At 34.9% G+C, this 25,676-nt stretch overlaps 3 protein-coding genes across 5 annotated transcripts; 1 reads left to right on the top strand and 2 right to left on the bottom strand.

Moving 5' to 3' along the window:
• Positions 1 to 2,586: 2,586 nt before the first annotated feature.
• LOC120069960 lies at positions 2,587 to 4,997 on the bottom strand. 3 transcript variants are annotated; one of them, XR_005479727.1, is made up of 3 exons: positions 4,463 to 4,997; positions 4,302 to 4,371; positions 2,587 to 3,606 (listed from the first exon to the last, which is right to left on the bottom strand). XR_005479727.1 is itself a non-coding variant. In XM_039021805.1 (3 exons), exons 1-3 carry the CDS (start codon positions 4,540 to 4,542, stop codon positions 2,687 to 2,689), a joined length of 402 nt encoding a protein of 133 aa, XP_038877733.1. In that variant the 5' UTR covers positions 4,543 to 4,997; the 3' UTR covers positions 2,587 to 2,686. The 3 variants fall into 3 exon arrangements, 1 of the variants encoding a protein (XP_038877733.1); XR_005479728.1 differs by having other exon boundaries at positions 2,587 to 2,972; XM_039021805.1 differs by having other exon boundaries at positions 2,587 to 2,938.
• A 1,634-nt stretch (positions 4,998 to 6,631) lies between these two features.
• On the top strand, positions 6,632 to 9,850 carry LOC120069959 (cytochrome c6, chloroplastic). Its single transcript, XM_039021804.1, has 6 exons — positions 6,632 to 7,252; positions 7,332 to 7,446; positions 8,120 to 8,223; positions 8,559 to 8,590; positions 9,334 to 9,397; positions 9,465 to 9,850. The coding sequence occupies exons 1-6, from the start codon at positions 7,193 to 7,195 to the stop codon at positions 9,588 to 9,590; spliced, it is 501 nt and encodes a 166-aa protein (XP_038877732.1). The 5' UTR covers positions 6,632 to 7,192; the 3' UTR covers positions 9,591 to 9,850.
• A 1,971-nt stretch (positions 9,851 to 11,821) lies between these two features.
• On the bottom strand, positions 11,822 to 18,511 carry LOC120069958 (protein NARROW LEAF 1-like). Its single transcript, XM_039021803.1, is given in 6 exon segments — positions 11,822 to 12,699; positions 14,915 to 15,218; positions 15,220 to 15,416; positions 16,030 to 16,270; positions 17,577 to 17,720; positions 17,963 to 18,511. Coding segments are annotated over 6 exon segments (1,809 nt in total). The 5' UTR covers positions 18,455 to 18,511; the 3' UTR covers positions 11,822 to 12,268.
• Positions 18,512 to 25,676: the final 7,165 nt, after the last annotated feature.

Genomic DNA, 25,676 nt, shown 5'->3' with positions numbered 1-25,676 from the left:
TCCACATAAAGTTCATGTATTCATATAATAGCCATGGATTTTTAGTTTATTAGATTTAGACTTTACAAGTGTAATTCACATATTTAATAACAGTTTTATTGAATAAATATCAATAACATTTTTATTGATAATAAAATATGTTTAACATTACAAACTGCGAGTTTTAGGACATACAACTCAACAACGATGCATTAGGTAAATATAGTCATATCTCAAATAATCATCTATAAAGCTGATGAAATATTCATATCCTCCTCTAGCTTTAACATTCATCGAATTGCAAAGGTCTGAATGTACTAGCTCTAAGGATTCTTTGGCTCTAAGACTATTTCCTGAAAAATATCTTTAGGTCATCTTACCCTCAAGATAAGATTCATATGGAGATAAAGAGTTGTCTTCTAACTGATTTAAAAGCCACTCCTAACCAATCTCCCAATCCTATTGAGATTAATGTGCCAAAGATAGGCATTTAAAGAAATCTTTCATTTCTTATTTTAAGTTTTGCCTATTTTAAACATCTCTATATTCAAAACAACCTTTACTTCAGTTGGTTTTAACACGTATAAGTTATTTCTAAATTTGCAAAACATATTTTAATACCTTTCAAAATAATGAACATTTCATTATTTCAAAAGAGACTTTGTAATTTTATTCAAGCAAACATGAGATAAATATTAAATTTTTTTCATAGAAAGAATATAATAGACATTTTCAAGTAAAATGTGTTTATCTCCAACGAATAACTTCATATCTCCCACTGCTTTAGTTAAAACAACTTCCCCAGTCCTTACCTTAAAAGTTACTTCTCTTTCTGGAAGTTGTCTCCAGGAACTAGTTTTCTGAGCAAAAGCACTGATATGATTAGCGGTACCTGAATCTATTATCCAAGTATTTTTATCATGTTCCACTAAACATGTCTCAATATAAGCAAATCGTATTTACTTTGTTGTGCTTTCTTTGTTTCTTCATCTATGACATTCATGATTTCTTTAGCAAAAGTCATGTTCTTATTTTCTTAGCTAATATATAAGATATATTTGCTAGAATAATGTTTCGGGTTTTTTTATTTGCCTTAATCCATCCGTCATATGCATTCCAACCATTTTGGTTTGCAGAAGACTTGGGAGATCGAGAACATTCCTCTATTAAAACAAATTTTAAATAATCATTTACTAGTATATTTGATTTCCATGTTGAATAATCATTATCATTAAACATGTCAAAAGCGAGTAATTTTGAAGAAATCAACATGTTGAAACTTAAACAAATTCTAATTAGTAAATTTGTTTCTAAATCCAATCCAATTTTAGCAAAAACAAATAATGTACCCAAAAATTCATTATTTATTTGCAACGATACTATAGTGAGTCCGAATAAGTGCTACTGAGGGGTAGTCAAATAATCCTTCACTAAAGCAAGACATTCTTAAGTAAATACTATCTCCAGAATAACTCTTATTCTTATAGTCGTTTAGTTACCATTTTCAGTCAAGAATTTACTAACACTTAGTAATTCTGTAAGTGTAATCCTCCATTTTCAGACTTCAAGGGTTGACCCCAATGATGCTTCCGAATTGGATAGTTAAAGTTGGGAAGTGATCTAAGAAATCTATCCATTTATGGAGTTTGGTTGTTTCCAATCCCATGTTACGACCCTCCAAGGGGATACCCATTTGTTAAACAACCAGCATAGGTTTCCTAAAGTCAACAAGTAGATGCAACATAGGAATCTCGCGGTCCAAACTAACGGAAGAGACCGTAGGACATGTTGACACATATCCTTCACCCACTTACTATGAACTACTTCTCCTATTCACCTTACTATTGATCCATGCAAACACTTTCTGAATGGAGGTCACTCCCAGGGTGACACGAAGACGAGCATGAATCTCACGGTATGAACTCTTAAGAATGTGAGAGCTAAAAATAATATATCGTATATATTATTAAGCTCCTACTGAAGTGTTTTAATTATTTGGGTATCTATTGTACTTAGGTATATTCTAACTAAGAAACACTCTAAGTCTATGTGATTTATCCAAGTGATAAAACCATTTTATTACCTCACACCGCTCACGCATGCTCATAAAACCGGTTAACAACGCTCAGTAATTCGGCTAAAATCCCCAGGTAGAAGGTGTTACGTAAACCGTCAACTTAAGTACCTCCAGCCTTAGACCGAATTATAGATCGATTGAGTTTGTAGCCGTGTTTTATAAGATAACGACCTATTTTAACTATTAAAACAAGTTGTTATTAGACCTAAGTGAGCATGCATCTTATCTTTGTTGTAGATTTTAAATGTCTAATTCATTTTATAACTCTTATAAAAATATAGACATATTATAACATATACTTAAGCATTCCACACATTAATATAACAATTATATTAATCTTATGAAACCTTAATCATGCATGCTATATACATTATAACCAATTCATAACATATATTAATGCATGAAACATGCTTTCCTATGGTGGGATTTAAATCTACATGGCATACCATATGCATATACATATTTAAATTAAATATAACATACATCACATGCATAAAATATTTAAATAACACTTATATAACTTTGGCATCCTAAGCAAGCAATAAACTAATTTATTATATAATTAATTCAAAAACAGCTTGAGAAAGCCTTTGGACTGCTCGAACCGACCCGAACACCCAAATCGGCCCTTTAAAGCTCTAAAAGAGGTTGAACCGGTCCAAAAATGGTTGAATCGGACTTCATATCGTCAAATTGATCATATCGGACCGCTTCTGCTAACCAAATCACGTGTGCGCGTGTTTCTGGGTTGAGATGAGCAGCATTGCAACGCTCCATCCCAGTGTTGCGATGCCTCGGCTTCATGAAGAATAGTGTTACAGCGACGCTGCCTGGCCGTGGCTTCTTCTCCATTTTTTTCCAACTAAGTTTGCTTGCTTCAATCTTCAATTACAGCTTAACTTCAACTTTATTGACTCTAATAAAATTATAGACCCTTAATCATATACAATCAAGAGCCAATTACAAATTTAACAACTGAATCAAAGAGAAATCTAATGCCAAAGTTGAATTAAAACCATTTCAGTCACCCGAACATGTATTGCTAGAATTTCACCCACCAAACTCAAATTAACGTTAATTGAGTGCTTAAATCATGCTCTAATACCAATTGATAGAATAAACATGCATAAAGCATGTAACGACCTTAGTTTCCTACTAAATTCTAGGACGCTACTTCGTGCATGCATAGGCTTAATTGTACATTTTCTTTTAAACCATCAAATAAAAGAGCCAAAATTTATTTAATAGCCAAATTTTATTTAATAATGCTCAAATGAGCAAAGATAAGAAAACATAATTAAATAAAAATAAATAAACTAAAACAAAAATAAAATAAAATAAAAATTTACCGTTCAAGGTACCACTAAACCCAACTTTAAAATGAAGACAATTAAATAGTCAAATAATAAAATTAATAAATTTTGCATGAGAGTGTAAAAACGTATAACTCCTAAACCAGACTTCAAAACATGATACTAAGTGCGGAAGCAGTAAATCGTCCTAATGGCCAGGTCACGGATCTCTCTTGTCATGCGCCAGTCTGTCATTACCTTTACTTGAAAAATAGGGAAAGAAAAAGGGTGAGTATAAAAATATACTCAGTAAGCAGGCCACTACTGGGTCCACTTAATGATCTGTTAGTCTTTCTATTGGATCAAAATGCACAAGGACATCATAGGCATAGGCATAAGGGGCGAACCCGAATGCACACTTTCATAAATAGTGACACAAAGGTCACAGGCATAAACACAAGTGGTGATCCCAAAAAATCACCAAAAAAAGGACACCGTACATAAGCATAGGGTGTGGCCCAAAGGCTCACACATGCAATGTGCATAGCCTAATGGTAATACTAACAGCCACTAAAATCTTATATGGACATAAGCATACAATTAAGAATCCCGGAACTAACAGTCATTAAAATCTCAGACATAAGCATGCAATCAAGGCCATGAATCAGCATCAAACTTTAACACCATTACCCATACATCAACCTTTTATGCTAGTCGGAAGCCTTATCACAGTCTATTTATACATTAACATTAGTACTCTATCTCTAGCCTACTCATGCATCAAACTTTATCACAGTATCCCAATCTACTCTTACATCCAACTTTACCACAATATTCTCATACGTCAACTTCAGCACAATTACCCATATCAAATTTCATCACAGTTTACTCATAAATTTTTTAACAGGCTTATTATCAAAATCTTAGGGTAAAATCGGCAGTAAACCACTTACCTTATGATAACGAACTGTCCCAAAACGAGACCTTACTCCGCTCGAAAACTTCCTCCACCACCACACGTTCCTGAAACCAAACACAAATTCCATGGTGAAGGTTAGCTTAGGCCCCAGAATCCCAAGAGACAATGGGCTGCCAAAAGGGAACCGAAACTTACCTCGACCATATGGTATCAGAGTGGAACGTCTCCCAGTAAGATGTGGTTCGAGGACGAACCAAGCGGAAGCTGGTGGGCATGTAACGACCCGAGTTCAGGAGGGTACATGAATGAGCCGATATCACTTCTGAATGAGAAGGATCTTGAGAACATGAAAGTATGGTTAAGAAAGGCTTAAAAGAATTGAAAATTACTACTACCTATATCAACAAGGTGCACCTTCCTTTTCAGTGGCTCAATCATAAGAACTTCAAAGTTAAGCGTGCTTAGCGTGGAGCAATCCTATGTTGGGTTATTTATTCAATTAATCAATGCAAGCACCTAGTCTTTCAACATTTTGACACATCAAAATGCATTAGCTAAGTGGTCTAGGCATTGAATTGTGGAGAAATCCACTAAGAAGTTGAAATCTTGGACAATTCCACTAAACTCAATTTCAAATTTAATTTAATTCAATTTTCAACTTAATTAAATTAAATTCAAATTCAATTTTTGAAATTGAATATCCTAATCTGAGATTGATTTAATTTAAATAATTAATTAAACAACTTCAATTAATAATTTAATATCAAATATTAGATTAATTAAAACACCTAATTTTAAATATGAATCCTATTCATGTAATCAATATTTAAATATTTTAAACTCTCCAATTACGTTTAATTATGATAAAATTAAATATTAATTATATCAAATATAATTATCTAAACCCTAAATTGAATTTGAACATTTCACACTTCAAATTTGCTTAATATTCTAATCCAAGGTTTAATCTTTTATGAGCTAGTAGAGGAACCATATGGACCTACAAATCATGAGCTCCAATGATATGAGATTAATTGGTTAAACTCTTTAATATGAATTAATCAATATTCATTAACCACCAAGACACGAAGTTTGCACTCTCCTCACTGTAGATATATTTATGTCCACTTGATTTAACCACAATCAGTAAGTCGACCATTCATTTGTTGTTCGTAATAACGGCTGGGTCTATGTTGTTTTACCCCTGAAATTACATATTGATCCTTAAGTTCTACTAATCCTCTAATAAACAATAGGTTTGTGATCCAAACACTAAACCGAGTCCCTCTCAGGCCAATGAAAGGGTGAGACCTTTTGTTCAAGAATTTAAGAGAACAACCTCTCAACTATCCCTAGAGATGGGTAGGAGTGGATTCCGTCTTGCACCCTATGTCCCCAGCTATCTACCCGGTCTTACCCCTGAAATGGGAGGCTTATTAAGCCGGCACTGTTGAACCAACAATTTACTTATACAAATCTAAGGATAATCCCGAATATACATGAGTTTATAGTTAGCTCAAGATTAAGGTCGAGTTACCTAGGTCATTGATTTGAAGCATCAAGTCTTAAACGGTAAACAGCGCTATAAAGTAAGAGCGACTTATTTCTTGGTCATGGTCTTAAAAAAAATCTTTGCATAGGATGTCTCCACTCACATGTCTGCACATGAACGATTCAGGATCACATCGTTTGTACTAGATACAAAGTGAGTCGTATCCAATAGTGTTACCAGAATAAGGTACCCAATCTTTTTCACATACTATAGACCGTTTTGGCTACTTACTTAAATTCGATCCATCTTTATGTCTCCATATAATGTCCAAGTATTCATGTAATAGCCATAGATTTTAGTTTATTAGATTTCTTCATTACAAAGTGCAATTTACAGACTTAACAACAATTTTATTGAATAAATGTCAATAACATATTTATTGCAAATAGAATATGTTTGACATTACAAACTGCGAGTTTTAAGATATACAACCCAACAACATCGTCCTCCTCAATCACATCATGACACTTCACTTCTCTAACCCTTTCTTTGGCTTAATGGATGACACCCTTTTGAACGTCATCATGCATGCTTCTTGTCTTGTTCACTTCGTGGGAGTCTCAACCCACTCACTTATAGTAGGATCGAGACACCAAGCATGTCTTCCCCTCATTGCTACTACACTACTTTTACAAATATATATATTATTGAATGTGTTTTTGCATTATCATCATTCTTCCCAATTTCCGCTTATTTTGTGTCTACCATTTTCTAGTTTTTTAATGTTCCCCGACTCGTATGGAGCATTTACAGTTAAACTATCTTTTTTTTTTATCTTTTTTTTTTTTTTTTCCTTTCATTCTTCTCCTCCGTGATTTTCGCCATCCATATTTCCTCCTTTCCTTCCAATCCTGTTTGCAACAATTTTTTTTTATATTATGAGTGCTTTTTACGTTTTTTTTTCTCCCTATTTTGAGCCATACCTATTTGCATCTCACTCATTTCTATATATTTCACTCTCATCATACATATAAAAAATAATATTTAAATATAATTATGATTTGACAATTTAATATGAAGTAGAAAAATAGATTTAGCATAAGATACAACTAAGTACTTTATTTTTATTTTTTCATTTCAATTTTCTGTCTTTTCTCTTTTTAGTCTACTCATTACTCCCTTTTTTCTCTTCATCTCTACCTTATTCCATGTCATTTACTCTTTTCTTTTATATGTTTCGACAATTCATTTCAATTTTCACATAAAAAATAACGTAAAAAATGAGATGAATTTTTCTTCATGAGGAGGGGAAAAAAGGGGGTTCGTCCGATCCGCTTTTCGCTTTGGATTGGGCATAATTTCAGCTTCGGTTAGCGACATCGGAGACCAAGCAAAGCACAGAAGCAACGACGAGAGCATCAGAGACGAAATAGATGCATCTTCTCTCTGCAACTTCGAATTTTTGTCCTACTCCCCATTGCTTCCCACTAAAGGTCTCGTTCTCTTCTCTCTCTTTTCTCTCTACGTATTTCTCGCTGGAAATTGAGACTTCCGAAGTTGTAAGCTAACCAGGAAAAGCGACGGACCGTAGTTTGTCAAATTCGTACACAAGTTAAGATTCTCAACTCCCTGGCTCCCCCTCTCATTGCGGTGTTTCTAGCATTATCTCCCCTCAACCAAACCCCAGGTGAAGCCATACCCCATCAATGCATAACTATTCTATTCATTCATTACTCATCTTTGTTTTCCTTTTAATTTCTTGACCCCTGCAAACGCACATTGTGAAATCTATTACAGAAATCTATTATGATTTTTACCTACAAGGGATAGTCGATTCGTGGATTTACAATTGGAAACGTAAACAAATACTGTGTTCCTAAAAGATGAAATGATTTAAATGTTGCCGTCTTCTTTCTTGTATATTGTCAAAGTTATACATACACCCATTAAGCTAAGATAACTATACATTACTTATGTAATTAGGAACTGATGCATGTTAATACAATTTTTCTTTGTATGCATGTCAAAGTTATACATACACCCATTAAGCTGTATTTGGTATTTTCCCCCTATGTTTTAAGAAATGATTTCGATACATTTCTTTTAACAAAAATGTCACCATAATTGATTTTTATTTCTTACCTCTGACTTCTGAGTTGTCAAATTTTTTGTTTTCTTTCAAGCAAATCATTCAATTTGAAATTTGGAATTTAAAAGACAGATGTTGGAAAGGTCATCAAAGAGATCCTCAATATATCTCTGCTTTCTCTTTACGCAAATCAAAGACCTTATTGATAATTGATATGCAGTTGTACGTATTATTTCCTGACTTGGCTTTGTCCTTGTAATTTATGTAAAAGGATGTCTTGCACTTGCCCAAACGGCAGAAATAGAAAGAGGAGGTGCATTGTTTAATCAAGCTTGCATTGGCTGCCATGATGGAGGGGGAAACATAATTCAGCCCGTTAGTGCTACCATCTCTCCTTACACTACTCTTTAATTTAGATAAGCTTCTTAGTACATGCTGATATTAGCATGCTCATCTGACTGTGTTTTAATATAATCGTTCTCTGTTTGTTCGTTTTGAACTACCAACATCAGTAGCCTTTCCTGGAATCTGTTTCTATTTGTTTGATTCTGAATTTTTATTGACGATTTTTATTGATGGTTTTACACGTATCTTCAGAATGTTGAACTTGAAGTTTGATGGTTCGGTTTTTATTTTTTCCTTTTGCTGTTCTTTCTGTGGAACATTTCTGCTGTTTCTGTAACCGACTTTTTGTTTTCTTCTCTTCTTAGGGTGCCACACTCTTTTCAAGTGATCTTGAAAGGTAATCTTCTAGAACTTGAGAAAACAATGAAGTTTATTATCAGTTTATGATTTCAGTCCAATGTCCATGCAACACTGCCTACTAGTATCATGAGGTATTAGAACACGGATCTACTCTCTCTCTTCTAATTCTGTCTTCGATTTTTCTAAAAAAAATTGTGTACTTTTTTATATTGTACGAGTGTGATCGTAGTCCTATATTGATTAGATTATAGATGAGGGAAGATTGTAGATGCATCAATAAGGGCAATAGCTCTAATGTTGTATGGACTTTTTCGTAGGGTCCAAAAAATCTACATGGTCTTAACCCAAATGGGGAAAATCAGGCAAATATTTTAAGAACTGATTTTCTCTCCCATCTTTTAACTGTACGAGGAAAACTAGCTTTTCAAACATCCTGAAAGCTTGCCATAATAACAATGCTCACATAAAATTGGCTTAGCTTCTCCCCGAAGACTTGCGCTTGCACGCCTTTAACAATTTTAATTTTTTTTTTTTTTTTTTTAAAAAAAAAAAAAAAATCACCACACTTTTACGAAGGGTTCGGATCAAATAACAGAGCTTTCAAAATTTCTCCATATCCAGCCATGCTGAATTGGTTTACACCAATTGTGTTCGTGAGGTGATGAAACAAAACTGAAGGATAGTGCATGGTTGTTGTCTTAGTTCTAGAGTCCAAAAGAGGAAAAGCATTCTAGAACTCTATAAATATTTCAAAATTTTGTTTCATTGTTCCTTGTATAGAAATGGAGCTGATGCCGAAGAGGAGATCTACCGGATTACATATTATGGGAAAGGAAGAATGCCTGTAAGTGATCATTTGTTAATATTATTCTACAAGCTTGGAAATATTTATATATGATGATGGGTTTCAGGGTTTTGGTGAGAACTGTAAGCCAAGGGGTCAGTGCACATTTGGTCCCCGTTTGCAGGAGGAAGAAATTAGGCTTTTGGCGAAGTTTGTAAAGGTACAAGCAGATCGGGGGTGGCCAAACCCATAGACGGGTAATGATTTTGGGGCCAGATTATTATTGCCTTGGTTACCAAGTATTATTTTATGTTTACTCTGTATAAAATTGAAGTCTTACCGGTCAATATTTGTGAACCAATGGCCTTATATGACAACTGAAAAGCTAGGATGGACTGTAAGTATAATCCTTTTGATAACTAGCAACGTTTAAACGCTGTAATCAACTGTAATCATGGATCTTTCTTAAAGTGATATCCATACTTCGCTCTGGCACGTGAATTGATCATAAAACGAAGGTCAAAAGTAAACTTAATCTCAAATGTAACTCAAGTACATGAATATATATATATGTATGTATGTATGTATACATGCCAATTTCAAGAGTAAAAGGGTATATTATGATGCACCTTTGAACTGTTCTTATTCAACATTCTCCTTTGAAGATTTGAGAGAAAACGTTTGAAGATTAAATTTGGTGGATTGATTCCTAGAGAAGATGGTTGAAGATAAGGAAAATGTGGAGGAACATTGCATGAACACATGAGGTGGGTTTATCGAGAGCATTTCTCCTGCTTATTAGGTGTGTCCAATTGAATTCATAAAGTAAACAAAACAAAACATAGAACATTAAAAGAACAGGAACTCAAATTTACCAAAGATTTACCAATGAGCTTGATCAGAAGCTGAAGTGATTCAAATGAAAGTGTGTTTTCTAGATAATTGAGACAAAAGAGGAAAACCAACCATCATAAGCAGCAAAGTTAAAGAACGTTATGAAGAAGATTGACTTATCTGAAAAAGGGTGTTTTCTGGACTGAGTTGGATCAACGGTAATATCCTTTTTGGTGTGCATGCAATAGGCAATAGTGTTGGTGATTTGAGTGATTGAAGCTGCAAGATGACCTGATGGGAGAAACCAAGCTTTAAGCCGGACGCGGAATCAATATGGGTAACAAAGTGTTACAGCGTTCCTCAGATCATGCTGGCAGCTTCAACCTCTCAAACCAACACAGAGGAGGAGAGAGCTAAACAAATTACGCAGCTCCAAAGTTAACAAAGCAGACAAGGCTATAATGAGCCATGAGCTCTCCTGATTCTTCTCTCTATGTATAGAAGAGTCGTCTTGGCAGTTGGCAGAGGTTAGAGAGTAGTTTATATAATGCAACTTTCTGTGCGGTTTACAACTATTTTTTCTGCTGACCCATGAGCTTCCTGTCCAATCCCATTATCATCATATTGTTTAATTGGTGAGGTGATATACAAAACTCAATTATATGTAGATGTATGACCATAGCTGTAATTATATTATATGGTAGTGATTAGTGGCGATCCATGTGAATACGCAACTAAGTAATGCAGGAAAAAAAAATTCATAGCTAAAGGCCAAGCCAACAGGGTTGAGGATAGTGGCATGAAATGTGAGAAGAGCAGATGAGTTTGGTGCGTGTTCGGAATCTGTTGTGGTCTGGTTTGGCCTTTGAGATTAAGAGATGATTTTTCTGTCTTAATAATTTCATGTCGTCTTTTGGTTCAAAAAACGATGTATTTGACAATTCCATGAAATGACAGCAGACAATAGACAACACGTAACAGACAAGACAATAGACAACAAACATCTTTTTTCTTTCTTTTATTTCATTTAAGAAAATGAAGAACATAAAAAATTAGGCTTTTGATTACTACTGCCTACTCACATGCCTTTGTAACGTGTTATGAAAGATCAAAGAGTTGACTAATCTTTCATTTGATTACGGTTGGTTCGAAAGCGTAGAAGGTGGGGTGGGGTGCATAATAATCTAAAATCCCAGATGTCATTTAATCTCTAATCTATTTTTAGAGTGCATAATTATCTATGATAACACTAATTATTTTTAAAGAAACAAATATAATACACTACGAGTTACATCATCCATGCATGCTTAGATCCATCAACACTCACTAACTCAAGTTCCCAGATTTCTTTTATATACAAAATGGTAATTGTCATCCAACAGAATCTTCGTGTCGATTTGAAATATTAGTCGAACATTATATTATGAACTACTACCAGCTCCCATTAACGTGATCACATTTCATGGGCCAATCTGGTCGTATTTTTCTTTACTTAGTTGCTAATGTTGTCATGCTTTAGCTGTAATCACATGATGTTTACAAGACATACGAACATGCATTTGAAATCAACATCAACACACCACATCTTGAATGACAATACCAACACAGTTATAAAGGATGACTTTAAAATAACAATTGTGAAGAGGAAGCAACATTAAGCCTATCGAAAAGGGAGACTCTTTTATTGGGTTCCAAATGTATTGTAACATTTTTCATTTTTAGCTTCTGATAACTTTATATAACTTTATATATATGTGAACTTTTTCTCCCTCCAGAAAGTAGTTATGGTACAAGGACTTCACCTGCCTCTAGTTGGTCCAGGTAAATAGGAAATTAGATGCTCAGGACCGGCATAGATGCCCTTCTTTCATAATATGTTGTATGAACTGAAAACTAACCTCAAACCTTTCACTGCACAGAACATTTAAAAGAATGGCAACTCTCCCACCTTGAGGCTTCAATCTTTTTATAATATGGCAGTCCCAATTTTTACAGCTAAATAGGCGGCAAAATGATCCGAACCCAGTATGGATATATAACCATTTAAACTTATTTCAATTTTCAGTACCAAATTGAATGTATAATCTTATTTCTCACTCATGAAGATGACTCTTTGATACTTGAAAGAGAATCCAAGTGCTTCCTTCTCTTTGCTTCTGGCTCACCCAACTGCAGCGAAACTGATACCTCACTATCATAGCCATTCCTCAGGGCAGACAGATTTTTTAACTTTTGGCTTTCTTCGTTCTTCTGTTGCAGCAGAGAGCTGCTGGTTAATCTTGGTATAAATTGGAGTTCGACGCTCGGAGTCACCTCAAACCCATTTTCTATGTGAAATGCAGCATGCTTAAAAGGTGAGATCATCCCCTGAGAGGATTCACCTTCAGGGAAAATTTGCTGGACACTTAAACCGAGCAGCTCAGAGTTCTCTTTAAGTCTATATTTCAACGGCATCCGATCAAGACAGGACTCTGCAACAGTAGAATCGATCCCTCCAACTGAATTATTCCTTTGTTCATGGACTGCAGCTTAATTAGTCATAAAATAAAGCGAAAAACCCAAGTCAGAGAGGCATAATTGATATAAAATGTTTGCCAGAGCCAAAAAGTTATTACAAAACTTGTCTTTCAAGTTTCAACAACTTAATTGCGTCTAATTATTGTATGGGTGCATCGGAAAGGTTCCTGGGCTATGACACAGTTAAACTTCGTTACCTCGCTTCTAAATGAGCAATCCTTTTCTATCTACACAACTATTCTAATCATGTGCAAATATGAATATATGATGCCAAACATATTAAAGAAAATCTATGACAGATAGATCAATCAAGAAAATGCAAAACCACCCCCCCCCCCCCCCCCACACACACACACACACACGAAGCTCTCCATTCATTTGAAACCCACAAGAAAACCATGACTTCACAGGGTTTATACACAATGAGCCAATGACTTTAACTTATAAACAAACTGGTGGATATTCATCCATGGGATTGGCATTAGGGCAGGGCATGAGCAGGGAGTTAACCCCCATCCCTTGCTCGATTTCCTCAAGAATCCTCTAAAACTTTTTGGGTTTCCCATGAAAAAATGTCCCTTGTTAATTTTTATTAATGTATAGAAAAAACGGGGTACTAAATGTCCAAAACAGAGAGAATTGATCTTTTGATATATATGGGTTTTTCATGCCAATGTTTATAAAATATTTAATAATTTGTATGAACAAATAAGTGAATAAAGTTCAATAAATACAAAATAATAAATAAAAAGATTATCCTTTTCCAAATTCAGTGTGCGACAGAGCCCAAAATCAGGATTTAATTGAAGAGAGATGCACCCTCAATTTTTTATCCCATTTTATGGGTTTAAAAAAAATCTTCTTCAAATAAGGAGCCTTTAGTATCCCAACCAAACTTATACTCTTCAACATCTTTTTGTCAATAACATTCTTTCCAAGGGCTTTATTTGACTCGACAAATGGGGTCATCAAAAAGTCAGATTTTTGGAAGAAGATGAGTCAGACAATGATTCTGTGTTAACTCTCAGAAGTACTGATTTGGAGTACAATTTTTCAATTGTTAATGGCCACGAAAAGGTGTCTGATGAAGAACTTGATGAGGGAGATTTTGAAGAGGCTCTTTATTCTATTTTGGAAGAACTTAATTCACCTTTTAAAGAAACTACCAGATGAGTCTTCCTCTCCCCCTCTCATCAACACAATCGATGAAAAAGAAAAAGAAAAATTGTCTTCCTTCCTAAAGGAACGTGGCATTGAAATATATGAGATCATATAGAGGCTGGGCTTTTGACCATTGGTTTATTCTTTTCTCCTTGGAGTGTATTTGTCTCTGGCTGCTTGAAGTGGTTTTGCTGTTTTGCTCATTGGTTTCCAGTTTGGGGTGAAGTTGCTGCTTCTTGAGGTTTTCTTCAGAGTTGAATTTGGCGTTGATACAGCTTTTGGTTGTTTGTTTTCTTCTATGGCCTTATGGTATTTGTGCTTTTCTCCTGGGCAGTTGCTGCGTTTTCTTCCTTTTCTGGTGAGATGTTTCAAGCTGGTTTGTTCTTTTTCTGTTTCAAGATTCAGTGGTTTGTGGAGCTGCCCATTAAAGTTTCAGCTTTTTTTTCGAAAGCTCTCTAAAAGTTTTTGGTACTTTTACTGTTGTTAGTTTGCTGTACTTTGGTTCCCTTATTTTGTTTGGTATCCTTTCAGGTTCTTGTAATCTTTTCATTTTTGTTTATTCTTCGGGAATTATGTTATCCCGAGTTTGTATCTTTGAACTTTTTCTTTTCCTTCTATATATTAACAAAAAATTTTTCTTTTCTTAAAATAATAATAATAATAATAATAATTTTATTTTTAAAAAAAAAAAAAAAAAAAAAAAAAAAAAAAAAATCATACCTTATTACACTAGTTCCATTTGGTCTAATTCCTCGACCCACAACCCAATGGGGTTTTCTACCATCCATATTACAAATTGGCACGCATGAATAAAAAACATGTATATTTATTGCTTTCCCTCCCCAGCTAGACATCAGACTAGAACTGAATATATATCTTAGATAAAACTTCAAAAACTTAATATCTATGATTTGGATAAGACTTCATAAACTATTTCCATAACTTCATCAGCATTACCATGCTCAGCAATCAACACATGCAACTTGATAGTTTGTTAAACACGGTAAAATTTTAAAAATAACCATAAATCTAAAATGGCTTTACGATTGGTTAAGATAACCAAACCTTGAAAACCATCATTTGTGGTAATAAGATCGAGCTCAAGGAGATCAAGAAGGCGTCCAAGATCAACTCCACTGGTCCAATTCTCTGGTGGTTGACCAACTTTTAATTTTAGTCGACCTCGATTAGCTGTTCCTCCCCATATAATCCCAACTGGACGTGGCTTTTCCTCATCCTGACCAGTTAAAAGAATAAGGCTTCCACTGTCACCTTCAAGATCAAACGTCTGTTGGTCATCTCCAACAACAAGAAAGTCAGTGAAGGAACAAATCCCTTTTACATCGTTATACTCAAGGGCATATACCATTTATAGTCCCTCTGGTCAAGCCTGAACTTCTTCCAACCTTGATCACCTTTCGTCCAATAAGACTGTTGATCGGGGATTGCAGGTCTATTTTGTTGACATCACCAATCTCACCAACGCCTTTTACAAATGTAATGACATTATTCATGTTAAAATCTTCAGCAAATGGAATGAAAGCTCCATCAGCTCGCACAAATGTTTCTGCAAGAGGCACCAAATTGCGATGCGTATGCGCAGAGTTTATCATATAATATACATACCAGTAAAACAGTTTTGAATCAAGATGAAAGTGGACACTCAAACCAACGCAGCAGCCAAAATATCCCAATTAATTAATGATAGCCTTGGATTGCCATAAAATCAATTAACCACATGCTCATAGATTCTGATTGAAAAGTACTTAGTGGTAACGAAGCTATTGGTTAAGTGATCTGCCGTCATATATAATTAAGCTATCAGTAACATGTCACACAAGGGAAAAAAATGGAGAAAGAAAATACTGAAAAAATAATGACAAAAGATTAAAATAATAATAATAATAATAATAATTGTTAATTATTTCTTTGCTTCTCCCATTCTGAGATGGATCAAACCTGTGATTTGGGGGAAGCATCGAGTCTGCCTAACTCAGCTGCCCTGCTAAGCCAACAAGCTATAACATGTTTTGATCATAAAAAGATAAAAATACCTTATACAAATTTTGGTTTTCAGCGACCATGATGCAACAACAATCTAAACCACTACACTAGAAAAGATGGAAGAGCAGAATTTCATGAATGCCGAGGTGTATGTCAGAATACACTATTTTTGTTACCTGGATTTGTTCCAGCAAAGATGCCATACCAGACATCATCGGTGATAAATGATGTTGCTCTCTCCACCGCACCCAGATATACACCAGGTCCAAGGCTGGGAGGCAAAGGATGAAACATTTTCTGACTAGGGTAGTCTAGATCAACTGCAACATGCCGGTTTGTAAGGAAACCAACTTGCCGGGTTCCTGTCCGGCTTTTTACAATTGCACCCAAAGTCCCATAAGTTTCTTGGCTAGCAACCTACAAAGCAAGAAGTCATTACTTAATAAAAATTACCACAAGCTAAAAGATATAAAGAAGAAACACACCTAAACATAGCTGTAAATAAAAAATTCAAGCAAAACATAATCAATATGACTACTATTATGAAAAAGATATGGGTTTTAAAATATGGCCGGCCTACTACAGTCCACCTACCTCTATGGTTTATTCATATGTCCTATGGTTTGGAAAGTGTAGCACAGCATACTTCAACACTACAAACAATACCAGAAACTTGCTCCAGCCAACTTGTTAGATCTATCTAGAACAAAATGAAGGTCTTGATGTAAACACGTGAATAATGAAAATATTGGGAATATAACTTATTTGCTTTGCCCAACGTATCCCAGAGGAAATTTTCCTTAAAAAATAAAAGGTAGGAACATTGACATTAAATTCACTGAAATCATCAGCACTTAATAGTTGCTAAAATCATTGCAAGAACAAGGTGTCAGTAACAAAAGGCATTTCAGTGACTAGAGAAAGATTAGCCTTCAGAATCTTGAATAAGTCAAAGGTATTTCAGAAATGGTTCAAAGCGAACAATTATTTCAACATTTTATCTCAAAAGTTGCCACTATAAACATCTAAATCTAAGTAAAGAGTTTTAGGATATGAAGAGATGAGGAAAGGAAACAAATGGTTAAGCTTCATTAATGGTGCACATAATTCAACATACGTGAGGTTTGGTCAAATGCCATCAAATGATAAACAAAATAATACCATCATAGTTCCTTTTTATATCAACCTTGAAAAAGAATCTTAAAAGAAAAAACTGTTATTCATAAAACAAAAAAAGCAGCAGCGGCGAAAGCACTATTTCAATGGTTAAGATCCCCTTTTATCTTCATGCCATTGGAGATAAAAGAAAGCTTAAGATGGAAGGTTTACAGAATTTCCATTGACAATCTGTATGAAATCAGAAAACAGTAAGAATGGTTAAATCAGTATTAAGAAGTCTTGATGCAGTAAATTCCTTCCTTCGGAACCTTTTAGGTGAAGAAATTTATATTTTCCTCTGAGAAGAAGAAGAAGAAGAAGAAGAGAGAAAGAGGCAGAGAGAAGGAAAAGTATGTTATTGACGTCAACCTTCTAGCTCAAAACAGAGACCGAGTATAGAAAGATTTGGTAGACGAACCAAACTGCAAAGAAATGAGGCATCCAGGGGTTTTTCTTTTTTTTTTTTTTTTTTTTTTTTTTTTTTTTTTTTTGATAACCATTTTCCTAGACGGTTAACAATCATGCACATAAGAACTTTTCTTTTCTGAAAAAGGAAAAAATATACCTGGGAACCAGAACCAATTGTTGGATCGCTTCCCCTCAGACCATCAACAAGTTCTGTGTATACTTCTTCTTTAGGTGTAGCTGCCGGAGCACCATAATAGGAGAACTCCACAACGTCAACATCGCACCATATACCTCCAGGTCCCTGACCCCAGTGATCATTTTTGGGGAAAATTAAGAAGGAAATGAATGAAAGAACCAGCCAAATATTAGAAAAGATATTCAAGCCCAATAAATTTATGGGCCTCACATTAAGTATAGACATTAGTAATCTTTTTATGATTTCTCAGAACCAAAAATGATTTTCTGAAGGTAGTACTGAAATAAGGTCAGTGAACAACCTCTAACAGAGGTAAAAATAAAAACTCGATATGTTGAGTTTCCAACCTCAAGTGCAGCAGGTAGACATTGAACATCACTGAGCCACTGCCTGTGAACTTTGCGTGCAACAAAGACAATAATAGCAGGAATATCTGTCAACATACCCTTCTGGATTCGGAATCCTATTGCAGTTCCAAGGCTAAAACGACGCAAGATCTTGCTATGGAATGCCCTTATGGTCATTAGCTCAAGCAAAGTAGTAGCTCGCTGCCCAGTGGGAAGCCGGCCCAGAATTTCAGGAAGCACGCCTTTCTGAAGGTTCCCAAAATAGTTTGCTCTATCTTCTGCAGCGTCGTTTAAACGGCTGGAAGTGGGCCATGAAAAATAAGCATTGGTCTCAGACAGCTGACTACCCGGAGCAAAACATTGACTAGGTGATGGACTTGATGAAGGCATATTAAGATGACTGCAATAGTTCCTTTCTAAGTCCAAAGCAGATTCCTCTGATTGTGTTGATACTGAATGATGAAAACTTAAATCCAGTCTTGTCCTGTCCATCTTTCAGCTCTCCAATGACTATGAGAGAAAAATTAAGGCCTCTAAGAAATGAAAATTCATTCTATCAAAGCCCATTAAAATAATTACAAAGAGAGAAAGAAAGAGAGAGATAAGGGAGATTTCTGCCCCCATTTAAGATTCAAGGGGTCTGAGAAGATGATGCCATTGCAGATACATACATTCGATTCAACTGTGATAACAGAACATAGGGACAAGGGAGATTGTCTATAAGAACTAAGCCACGTGCAAATATCCAAAAAAATTTAACCTCCCAATTCAATAAATGCGTTCAGGGAAAATGCAGACCATTGCAGAATTACATTTGAGAATTAAAAATCACAACATATGCAAGAAATAAGATAACACGACAAGCTAAAAGCTCCCCACTTTCACAATTCATTCTTCTAATAAAACGGTCTGTGAAAGATGAGAAACGCAATTGTAATACGCGTGTGATTTTAGTATTGCTGAAACATTTCAGTTGAGTAACTAGTCTAACAAACCTTTCATTAGTTAAGGACTTTCAAGTATAACTAGAAGAGAGGAACTTGGAGAGAAGAATGGGAGTGGACAATGTAAGTGAGGAAAATGCAGGAGAGGGAAAGAGGCATGCCGAAGCCAAACTCAGTAGACCCATTTCAGAAACAGTTAAAAGGGGGAAAAGAAATCAGTACCCAGAAGGCAAAACAAGGCATCAATTAAAGTAGTGCACATATTAGGTAAAGATATATGCGGGGAATTGGGAAAACAAAAAAGGCGGATAAAGTAAAAAAAAAAAAAAAATGGAACTCAACTCACCGATCAGACAAGGGGGAGCTCTGATGGAGAAGTTGGAATGAAGGGTTTCATGCCCTAGCACTGATTTCCCATCATCCCTTTGGAGATTAGTATGCAGAATCCCTTTATCAAATGGAAAAAGTCACTTATCTCTGCAAGTAAAGGTTGAAGAAAATATGAAACCATGGCGGATACCATTGTGAAAAAAGAGAGCCAAAATCCAGGGAGAGAGAGAGAGAGAGAGTATCTTTTTGGTTTTATAATAATAAGAACAAAAGAAGATAAACCTTGGAGAGTTAAAAAAAAAAAAAATACCCTTTTTTCCTTTATTTTTCTCTCAGTCTATGTGGGTTCTTTATGAATTATGGTGTGGAATGACTTTTGTTGAAATGGTTTGAAATTGAGATATGGATGAATGAAGAGATGAGATCAAATCAAATGAACATCCATGGATGAATGGAGATTAGAGAGTGTTAATTACAATTGGTTAGAAAGACAGAGAGATGGGAGATTGGAAATAAAATGAGTAATAATTTGTTGGATCCTCCATGGCTCCATTGATATTTAGTTTGGTGGAGAATGGAATAGGGCCCATTTGTATCTGCTCCCCAAAAGTACCACACCCTTATAACCCATTTTACTATTTTATTTCCACCATACCCCATTTTTCTCGGTGCTCTCTAATTTAAATATCATCTTCTTTTCTTCTTTTTACCTTTTTCTTTTTCTTTTTTTAATTTCTATGAGGAGATTTTCAAAAAGAGAAAAATATGAGAATTATTTACCTAAAATAATAAAATTTAATATTCTTTGATAGAGATTGATAGAAATCTATTAGTGGTAGAAATTAATAGAAGTCTATCATTGACGCTATGTCATAGACGTTGATGGAAGTCTATCGATGTTTTTTTTCTATTTCTATAAATAGTTTGACATTTTTTCTATTTGTGCAGATTTTCCTTTCTCTAATCTACTACAATGTCACTTTCTACTTCTTTCTTTTCATGTCCCTTTCCCTTCTCCGGGGCTTGTATTATCTATCTCAATTTAGTTTATTTAAATACACGTGTATATATATTTTTTTAAATATAATGGATTTATAGATGTGTAAAAGTATACTACCAGGTAGGGGTTGAAATGAGAAATGTATGTGATTTTGAAGTGCAATTTTCTATTTTACTGACTCTACAACAAAAGGGGGTCGTTTGGGGGCCCAAGTTGAGAATAGATGAGATGAGTTTTTAACCCAACTCACCGTTTGGGCCACTAACATTTGAACTACCCACATGTGATATCCCATATCCCCACAATGCACCATTTCTGCCTACCGATATTGCAACTCCTCTTCCCACACTACACGATTTTTATCTGCTGACATTTTGGTTCTCTCATTTCTCTCTCATCAAACATTTTGTTGCGTTAGTTCTTCCATGGAGAAGGGTTTCCTTTCTCCAATCGAATGCATGATTAGTCTGTGTTGAAGGTGTTGAAAAATCATGGTAAAGGCCTATGGTGTCCGATTTGGAGTTTAGTGAGGGGAGGTCGTTCTCTTATTCTCAGATCTGTTGAATCATATATACGTTAATTTTCAAATTTGTTGATTCTTTCGTTCTTTCTTTTTCTCACCCTTTGAAATCTCTTCAATTCCCCTTTTCACCCTCTCTGCTTCAATGAAAACTTGAAACCAATCTCTTGCCGATTTAATGGTCCTCTGTTCACCCATGACCCGTTCTATGTTTGGTTTGTGGGGCTTGATACATGTTACTTCTCTAATTTTCAGCATTGAGGTCTTGGTAAGGGACTGGTTTTAGTCATTGGAGCTTGGTGGGGGAGAATACCATCCAGGTTTGTTTTCTAAACCCCAGTCGGCCGATGATGAGTACCTATCCATGAATTTTTGTTAAAAAAATTTGATGATGAGTACCTATCTATGAATTTTTGTTCAAAATTTTTTCCCTTATAATGGTTGAGTTCTTGATACATTATTTCTCATATTCAAACCTTTGTTTATTATGATTTCTTCTAAAATTTCTTCACTATTTTCATATTCGGTATGTTTTTCTTTATTCCTTCTCATTCATTCAATTTCATACTTTCTGTTTGAATCATTATTGTATTTGGGCTCGATTGACATGTGTTTCTAGATAAGATATTTATTCCAAACTCCAGTGTTCTTCATTATTTACATTTTCAATTCTTCTTTTTTTATGATTTCTTATAAAATTTGTTCATTATTTATCCTGTTTGATTTGTTTATTATGATTCCTTTTTATTTGTTTTATATCATGCTCTATTCTGTTTGAATCTATGTTGTGTTTGGGCTCGATTAAATATGTTTCTGGATAAGATACGTATCTCACCTCCAAAGTTCTTCATTGTCTACATTTTCAATCCTTTATTCATTATGATTTCTGATGAAATTTCTACATCATTTTTCATTTTCTATTTGTTCATTTCGATTCATTCTCATTTGTTTTGTATGATTCTCTGTTCTCTTTGATCCCTATTGGTATGTGTTGATTGCACATTTACTCCATGTAAACAATTTGTTCGATGTAGTTAATTTTTAATGCTTCTATTTGCTAACTGAACTCCATTTGCTTGCGTTTTTACACTTGATTAATGACTCAAACACTTCATTAATGGGAGTCCGTTCATTTACTCATGAACAAAAAATAAAAATTACGAGGTTGGTTCCTTTTTCACCATTATTCTGATTATTTTAACTATTGATGTAATGTTGAACTACTTTTGCATACTTGTTCTACCAAGGTATATTACTCTCCATTATCATGGTGGGTGAACAACCACCCCCCTTCACTTTTCTCCTCTATAAAACCACTTTTGTCCAGCTTAAATCACTTGAGAATCCACCATTGTTGTATGTTTTTTCTCAAGAGGTGAGTTATTTCTATCAAATTACTTATCTTCTACTTTCTTGTTCTCTCTATCATTTCTCAGGGTTTCATATATTAATGTGGTAGTGGTTTGATTTTCCATGGTTCTATTTGCAAACTTGTTTTATTGATATTTTAGTATTTTAAAAGTATTTCTATGAGTTGTTTTCTGCTTGTATGTGTGTTTGATGAACTTGTATATGCATTTGTACTATTTTTCCTATATCATGGTGTCAACTATCTAATGTTTTTTTTTTTTTTTTTTTTTTTGTAACTATGAATTACATTTCATGGATGTCTGAGGTTGACTATATTTATACATATTCTACTTGAGTTTAAATGTGGTCCATCACATCTATTATCCTACAAATCACTTGCACTACAAGAAAAATGAGCTCCTTCAACGCCTAAATCGGTCGTCGAGAGACAGGGTATCTCTCGTTGAAGTAAAACATCGTCGGGAGTTCCGTGCTGTAAAGAACTGTCGGGAGTTCCCAAGGAACTCCTGACGAATAAAATATGCGTCGGGAGTTCCTCGGAACTTCTGACGCCTTACCCTAACTCCCGATGGTTTTCTCGATGCCCGTTGGGCTGCGTCGAGAGATGGGATCTGGAAACCAGATCCCTTCTTCCCCAAATTGTAAACCTAACCCGCCATCCCCTCCCCCTCCCCCCCCCCCTCCCTCATTTTTTTCCTCTTCCCCGTTGCGCCCTCTCCTCCGTCGGTCTTCCTTGCCGCCGCTCCCTCTCCCTCGCATTTCGCTCAACACCCGCCACTCCCCTCCTTCGACCCGTGAAGTCTCCTTCAAGCCGCCGCTACTCCCCTCCTTCAGTTGCCGCCTGTCAGTCATCTTTTCCCTTTTATTTTCTCTTTATTTTGGTATATTAATTTAAACCATTATTTTAATTTCTAGCATGTTAGTGTGGATTGAGTTTTTTTTTTTTTTTTTGTGGATGTTATTGTGGATTTTTTAAGCCATAAATTGGGATGTTATTATGGAATGAGTTTTTTTTTTTCCTTTTAATTCTAAGGTTATGGATTACTTAATTTACATTAATAGATGTGACAATTTCTGCAATTTAGTGGATTATTGTGAATTTTGGATTATGGATGTTACAATTTATGCAATTTGTGGATTATGGATGTTATAATTTATTTAATTTTGGACTTAGCTTAGGGGGAAAAAATCAATAATAAAGGCAAAAAAAGTCAAATCACCTATTATAAATTATTTAAAATTTTAAATTCTCTAAACAAACTTGGAATTTTGTATTAAATTAATCAAAATCCATACTTAATAAAGACTTTGTACTTTGTCCCCTGATCCACGTTATTGTTTTGGATTACAAGTTGGTCAGAAAATATTTGTTTTTAAGGATGAATAAAGAATGGAATAAACTAAGAAGTAAGTTATCAGTGGAGTATAGAGAAAGAGTATCCCAGTTTTTAGATATGGCGAAGTTTCATGTTAATAATTCCGGACGAATAAGATGTCCATGCAATAATTGTATGAATTCAATTTAGGAAAAAATAGATATCGTGGAACGACATCTGTTAACATATGGAATATCTCCCTCATACTGTGAATGGGTATACAATGGAGAGCTAGTAAACTTATCTAGAGGTTTTGAAAGTCATACAACTTATTCAATATAGAATGTTGAAGTAGATAGTATAGAGGGTAATGTCGGCGAAGAAAATGAGATGTTGAATCTTATAAACAATTTACAAGTCCCAATTGAAAACGAAAATGCAAATGTATAAAAGATTGAGAATGAAATGTTCTCTAATGGTCAAGAAAGAGATACCACGAACATATTCGAAGATTTAATGATCGAAGCACATAATGAATTATACCCTGTTTGTTCGCAATTTTCATCCTTGAACTTTTTAGTGAAGTTGATGCATATCAAAGTTCTCAATGGTTGGAGTAACAAATCGTTTGACATGTTGTTGAAATTGTTAAAAGCAATGTTTCCGACTGGCACCGCTATACCTATTTTCTTTTATGAAGCCAAGCAAAAATTGCGTGATTTAGGCTTAGGTTATGAGTCTATTCATGCGTGTAAATGTGATTGTATATTGTATTGGAAAGAGTTCACAAATTTGCAACAATGTCCCGTTTGTGGTGAGTCTCAGTACAAAGTTTATGATGGCAAGGGTAAAAAAAACCACATAAAGTATTGCATCATTTTTCATTGATATCGAGATTAAAACGATTGCTTGCATCAAAAGAAGGTGCTTTTGACATGAGATGACATAAAGATAAGTGAGTTGAAACGGAAGATGCATCCAGCTGATGCAGAGGGGTGGAAACATTTTGATCGTGAATTTCCTCATTTTGCTTTAGATCCCTGAACTGTTCGTTTGGGATTAGCTTCAGATGGGTTCAGTCCATTTGGAAATATGGCCTGTGGTGATAATTCCTTATAATTTACCCCCTTGGAAATGCATGAAGGAAACAAACTTCTTCATGTTTTTGCTCATACCTGGTCCAAAATCTCCTAGAAATGAAATTGATGTTTACTTGCAACCGTTGATTGAAGAGTTGGAAAGAGTTATGGACAATTGGTGTGCTAACTTATAATTCTATTACTGATGAGTTTTTCAATTATATGCTACCTTATTATGGACGATTAATGACCTGTTTGGGTGGAGTACAAAAGGTTATCAAGCATGTCCAATATGCAAAGAAGATAATTCGTCCATCAGGATAAAAGGAAAAATATCATTTATGGGACATTGACGTTATCTTCCAGAGAATCATAGTTGGCATCAAAGTAGACAACCTAATGAAAAAAGTTGAACGTAGACCTCCAGTTGTAATGAATGGAGAAGATATCTTACAAAAAATAAATACATTAAACTTTTATGTGCTTAACAGACATCCATCAAAGTAAGATAAAAAAAGAAATCGAATTATAAACTGGACTAAGAAAAGTTAATGGTTAATTATGTTTTACAGGTTATTCAGATTAAATTTTAAAAAATTACAAACTATAAATTAAAAATATTTGAAAGACAATTTTCAACTAATGAAGGAACTCTCCACGCATGAAACAAACTGTCGGGAGTTAGTCAAGGAACTCCTGATGCCTTATACATGCGTCAGGAGTTCCTCGACTAACTTCTGACGCCTTCCTTTCATGCGTAGGGAGTTCCTCTCCCTACGGGTTTTTTCCGACCAAGACGACCCATTATTCGTCGAGAGAGGCTCTCCCGACGCATTTTCCACCTTTTCCCGACGAATTGTGACGTCGGGAGAAATTCGATTTCTTGTAGTGTTGTATCCCACATTGTGTACACTTGATGAATCTACAATCTACTATCCTTCTTGTTAGTGTGGCGAGTTATTCCTTACTATCATTGTTGTTGGATTACATTTTCTTTCTATTCACTTATGTTTATCTATGTGTTCATAGTTTCTTTTATGGGCACTAATGGCGACACCATTTCAGTGTTAGAGTCGATCCGGTGGTTCGTTGATCCTCAAACTACAATCCCCAAGTAAAATAGGTATGTATACGTTTATCCAAAATGTGTTCCT

This window comes from Benincasa hispida, unplaced genomic scaffold (assembly GCF_009727055.1).
Source record: "Benincasa hispida cultivar B227 unplaced genomic scaffold, ASM972705v1 Contig71, whole genome shotgun sequence".
In the NCBI taxonomy this organism is placed as follows: Eukaryota; Viridiplantae; Streptophyta; class Magnoliopsida; order Cucurbitales; family Cucurbitaceae; genus Benincasa; species Benincasa hispida.
The sequence above is the reverse complement of the archived record's forward strand: the minus strand, read 5'-3'. Positions and strand labels throughout refer to the sequence as shown.